At 66.3% G+C, this 5,383-nt stretch overlaps 1 protein-coding gene across 1 annotated transcript in view; it reads left to right on the top strand.

Moving 5' to 3' along the window:
• The window catches only part of NPLOC4 (NPL4 homolog, ubiquitin recognition factor), a 36,518-nt gene extending 33,423 nt beyond the window's left edge, over window positions 1–3,095 (top strand). The window contains exons 16-17 of the mRNA XM_019542792.1: window positions 611–713; window positions 1,198–3,095. Coding sequence (XP_019398337.1) covers window positions 611–713; window positions 1,198–1,355 — 261 coding nt within the window. The 3' untranslated portion in view covers window positions 1,356–3,095. The remainder of the gene's footprint in view (window positions 1–610; window positions 714–1,197) is intronic.
• Window positions 3,096–5,383: the final 2,288 nt, after the last annotated feature.

Below are 5,383 nucleotides of genomic sequence, written 5' to 3'. Positions count from 1 at the left end.
CCCGGGTCCTCTTTTTTTCCCTTTTTGAAGATAGGGACCACATTGGCCCTCTTCCAGTCCTCCGGCACCTCACCAGAGCACCACGAGTGATGGCGTCCAAAGAGCAAGGCCCTGCCCACACGCGCCTGCCCAGGTCCCGGCATCCCTGCCACTCCAGCCTGCAGCACCCTCCCTCTTACCCAGCATCTGCCAGCCCTGCTGCCCAGCTCAGCTCTGTTTGCACCCCAGCGCCTGCTGGTTTGTGTGGGGCTGATGCTGCCACTGCATAGAAGCAGTTTCTGGGCCTGTGTTATAAGCAGAAAGATACAGCGTCCAAGTTTGGGGGGTGGCTGAGGGGAGGCGTCCAAGCACTGGAGGGAAGCAGGACTCCTGAAGCCAGCCAGACTCCCCAGGGAGCAGCTTCTTCCAGCCAGGAGCGCTCATGGCAGGGTTTGGAGCCCTTCCTTCCTTCCTTCCAGCTCATGGTGCATGCAGCTAGGGAGCCTGAGACCCTTAGAAAAGGAGCACAAGAGGGTGAATAAAGTGGGATATCAGTTTGGGGGCAGGGAGCGGTCTGCTGGGAGCCCTGCGTGGCAAGGCACTGGTGCTAGCGTGCCTGTCCCCATTCCAGGATAGCATCAGCTTGCTGCTGGAGGCTGTGAGGACCAAAAATGAGGAGCTTGCCCAGACATGGAAGAAATCGGAGCAGTGGGCCACCATCGAGCAGCTCTGCAGTGAGTAGCCACGGCCCCCTCTGTCCTCCTGCCTCGGGCATCAGGCTGGGGAGGGACAACTGATGTGGTTTGACCAGGGACAGAGGAGAAGCTCATTACCCACAAGGCTGCAGCCTGCTGAGATGGCTCCCTCGGCCTCTCCAGAGCAGCTGCCTGCCCCCTCTGGGCACTGCCCCCTGGCAGCAGTGGCGGGGGGGGGCCGGAGGCAGGCTGGGCCTGTGGCATGAGGCTGCTGCTTACTCGGGGCCTCAGGCACAGCCGTGGTGGCCAGGGGCACCTCTGTTGTAGCTGATGCTGGCTGGGCTGTGGGGCAGCGCCTGACTGCTGCAAGGGAGGGTTCAAAGGGATGGTTTCAGGGTTGTCTGCAGACATGGGCTGGGCTCATGGGGCTGTTCCGGCGTCGTGTCTTGGGCTTAGTCCATCTAGGCCTGACGTGCAACACCCCCCTCCCCAGCCAGGTGTAACGTGCGGTTCCCTCCCACAGGCACGGTGGGCGTCCAGCTCTCAGGACTGCACGAGTATGGTGCTGTGGGCAGCTCACAGCACGCCGCAGCTGCGGCCGTGTGGGCCTGCCAGCACTGCACCTTCATGAACCAGCCCGGCACGGATCACTGCGAGATGTGCAGCCTGCCCAGGACCTAGCCCTGCCTCCCGCTGGAGCCAGCCCTCCGTAACGCAGGATTGTTTCTCATGCTACCCCACCATATCGCCATGCCGAGCGGGGCAGGGGGCAGCTGCACCCAGGGGGCTTTGGTCTCGCAGCCAGGGGCTGCCCAGGGGCAAGGGGTTAGGAGACAGGCTGAACCTGCCCACCCAGTGCAGGGAGCTGACACTTTCCGTTTCCATCTTTCCCAGAAGGGATATGGGCTCTGTCCCCTGGCACTTCTGCCCCTGCGCCTCTCTGGCTCGCAGGCCTTGCTAGGCTGCAGCTGTTTTTCCCTTCCCTTCCAGTTGTGCAAAGGCAGGAGGGTGCTGCAGGGCTGGTGATACAGGGCTGCCCCGTTGGCTTGCACGGTATTGGCCCCTGCTCCCCGCAGCCCCAAGCGCGTGGGGCCGGGGGTGGTGGGACAGCAGGCACAGCTGGGTCTGGCAGGCTGCTATCATGTGCCTGCTGCCCCCCTCACCCTGTGCCCGGCTTTTCTTCCCAGAACCCCAATCTGCTTGCGTGTGGGCAGCTCTGCTCCAGGGCTGGGCAGGAGGGTCGCTGATGGGGCTGTGCCTGCAGCCCTCGGCGCACACCAGCCCTGCAGTGTATAGCCACAGCTGAAAGCTTTGCCTGTTCTCTACCCATGTGATGGAAAGGTGCTGCAGGTGGCACATAGCTGCTCCTGCTTGTCCACCTCCTCCAGGGCAGCACGAGGGGCCTGCTGGGGGGGTGCCCATCCCTAGTGCCCAAGCTAGAGGGGGAAGCCAGCTTCTTGGCTAAGCCTACCATCCGGCACAGGAACAATGGGGGCATAGCACCAAGTGGCATGTGCCCTCGCATCCCCTGCTTCCAGCCCCTCGCCTTTGTGCCTGGCACCCTCTATGCAGAGCAGGTGCCAACTGCTAGCAAGGAATTGCCACTCGTGCCCACTTTGCCGGGGCTGCTACATTCACAGCTGGAGTCTGAGCACGGGGAAGGCACCCACAAAGCAGAGCTCAGCATCCAGGCAGGAGGGTCCTGGCCGGGGCTGTGGCCTGCTCTTCTCCTGCGTCTTGCAGGAACCCAGGCTCAAAGCTCCCCCTTGGACTCCGAGCTGGGCTTGGGGCTACAGCCCTCCCAGTGCCCATCACAGATGCACCTTGGCTGGCCACCCCGAGAGCTGGCCAGTGGCCGGTTGCTCCCAGCTACCTCCCCCCAGCCCTTGGTGGTTCTCCCCTCCATGTTCCTGGCTTCCAGACCTGCATAGGAGCCACCTCTCCCTGCTCCCAGAGGCAGGCTGCTCTGTGCACTGGGCTCCACTCCCAGGCTGGGTGTTAGGATAGACCGGGCCATCCCCATAGGGTAGACCAGCCTCCCTGCACTCTCCGCTGCCCTGCAAGGCCGGTTCTGGAGTCTCCATTTACCCAAGCCCCCCACACAAGTTGGGAGGTGTCACCTTCCTCCCCCCCCCTTCCTCTGCAAGAGCCTGGCCCCGGGGCTGAAGTTTCTGCCCCACGGGGAGAGGTTCAGTTCGAGAGGACTAGTGGCTGCTCCCTGCCCCGTGCATGGACAGGCAGGCAGCCGTCTGGCTGGCTGGCCAGCCCGGGGCATGCGTGTTGCTTAGGGCCCTGGGCTGTAACTGCTCTTGCTTTCCTCCCATGGTGGCGGGGGGGCGGTGGAGGGGTGCACCAGATGGGGCTGGGCTTGCTGCCCTCAACTCCCGCAAGTGGAATCCAATAAAGTACCTGGAATGGGAACAGCTGCGTCTGCCCTTTTGTTCTGGGCCCCAGTGCCTGCCTGCAAGGAGCAGAGCCAAAGCACTGAGTAGCTGGGCACAGATGAGAGCCCCAGGAGATGCCTTGCCCTGGCTTGTGACCCACCCTCCTAGGTGGACATGGGGGCCTGGCTGCACTCAGAGCAGGTGCCTGCCCTTGCACCCCCAGCCTTGGGTCACTGTCCAGCCTTGTGGCTCGATCCACCTGATGGGAAGGTTGTAGGCCCCTGAGCACAGCCTGGTCCGAGGTCCAGGGAGGCCCACGCCTGCTGCTGGGGGCTCAGCAGGAGGCAGCCATACCCAGGAGGTCAGAGAGGCAGACAGCTGTGTGAGTCAGGTGAGGCATCTTGAGTGTATTAGCCGCTGGGCGGGCCACAACGAGCAAACCTCCTGCGGCTTCTCCGATCTCTACTTCCTGCCTCCCCCAGCCACAGGGCCAGGTGGGCGCAAGTCCTGACCTGGGGGAGCAGCTCTGGCAGGGAAGAGGACAGTGGGGAGCTTTGTCAGGGCGCTGCAGCAGCAAACGGCAGGGCTGGGTGCTACGGAGCTATGCCCACAAGGCAAGGGCTAAGCCCTGCGGATCCCTGCAGGCTGGAGCTGCCGGGCCGGGACCGAGGCCATGATAATGGCTCCTGGCATTGCTAGGAGCTGGCTCAAGCTCAGGGCCCTGCTCTGGGCAATCCCAGCAGTAGCTCCGAGCCATGCTGTGCCCCAGCACCTGGGGCAGAACCCGAGCTCGGCTGCCAGGTTCCTGGCCTGTGTCCTCGGCGACCCCAGGCCGGAGCCAGCACTGATGTCAGCAGCACCGGGGGCAGCTGCTGCCCGGAGCTCCCCCCGCCAGGGCCCTTCCCCATGGCCTCGTCCCCAGGGACAGAGGGGGGCGGGCAGCTGGCAGGCCAAGCTGGTCTGGTTGCAATCAGCGGGGATGTGTGGCTTGGCCAGAGGCCAGGCCGGCGTGTTAAAAGGGGAAGGAGCTGGGGCCGGAGTCGGAGAAGCTGGGAGCAGGCAGGGCAGTCGCCACATCCTGGGGCTCCACACAGCAGGTAGGAGCTGCCGCGTTCCTGCCGGGCAGGGGCACCCCTGCAGCGTGCCCCTGGTTGGCATGCAAGGGGGTCCCTGCTCGGGCCCGGCTGGGACGAGGAGCTGGCAGCCACAGGTGCCAGGAGCCAACAATACCCCAGCTGCGTCCTCCTGGGTCCGTGCCCGGCTGCCCACCCCTACGTCTGGGCATGCGGCCGTCCCCCCCCGGCCTGCTGGGCCAAAACCCACCCCCGCCGGGTGCGGACACAGGATGGAGCAGAGGGGCAGCCGTCCCAACCTCTCCCGTGCTTCGTCGTGCAGGAGGAGCATGAAGCGGGTTCTCGCCTGCCTGCTCCTGGCAGCCGCAGGCTGTGCCATCAAACAGAAGCGGCAGCCAGCGGAGCGGGACTACCGGCCAGAAGGTAAGACCCCCGCTCGGCTGGCGGGGGGCACGGGAGCTGCCCGGCTCAGCTGAGGCGCAGCGACCCCCATGCCGTCGCGTCTCCCCCCAGCTGAGAAGGTGAGCGCCAAGGGCTGCGCCAACCTCACCGTGGTGCTGGACAACTGGAAGTTCGCCATCCTGTCCCAGACGAAGAACATGCTGCTCTTCGACCACCACACCGTGCTGCCCGACTACGGACGGTGAGCCGCTGGGGCCGGGGGGACGCTCCCGCCCCGCCCGGCCTTGCCGCGGCCCGGCCCTGACGCAGCCCGCCCGCAGGATCGCGGCGCTGTCGGGGGCGCTGGACGAGCTGCACGCCCAGTTCAAGGCGCTGAAGGAGCGGCTGGGCGACCTGACCGCCCGCTTCGAGGGCGTGGAGGCCTTCGTGGACCAGCTGAGCGCGGCCCGCCGGCACGGCCCCCGGCCCGCCAAGCGCCGCCGCGTGCTGACCCGACCGGCGCCCTGACGGCCTCGCACCTTGGCCCTCAAGGGCGGGATGCGGCCCGCGGGCCACGCCAGAAATAAAGACCCTTGCACCCTCCCGCAGCGCCCGCGCTCAGCACCCTGGGGTCCTCCCCAGCTGGGGGCAGAGGTCACGGGGAGGAGGGGTGTCCCCCAGCTTGGGGGCGGGGCCTCCCTGGCCCCCGCCCCCCTCCGGTCAGTGGCCAATCATGACCGCCCCAGCCCCCGGGAGTGGGGGAAGCGGGGCCCGCGGCCCCGCCCCGCTTTCCGGCCTGTCGCAAACTGCCCGCCCCTTTGCGGCGGCCGCAGAGGAGCCGTAAAGCGGAGCCGCCTGCGCCCCCGCCCGG

The sequence above is a fragment of the Crocodylus porosus genome, unplaced genomic scaffold (genome assembly GCF_001723895.1).
Source record: "Crocodylus porosus isolate Cpor-Errol unplaced genomic scaffold, CroPor_comp1, whole genome shotgun sequence".
Taxonomy (NCBI): Eukaryota; Metazoa; Chordata; order Crocodylia; family Crocodylidae; genus Crocodylus; species Crocodylus porosus.
The sequence above is the reverse complement of the archived record's forward strand: the minus strand, read 5'-3'. Positions and strand labels throughout refer to the sequence as shown.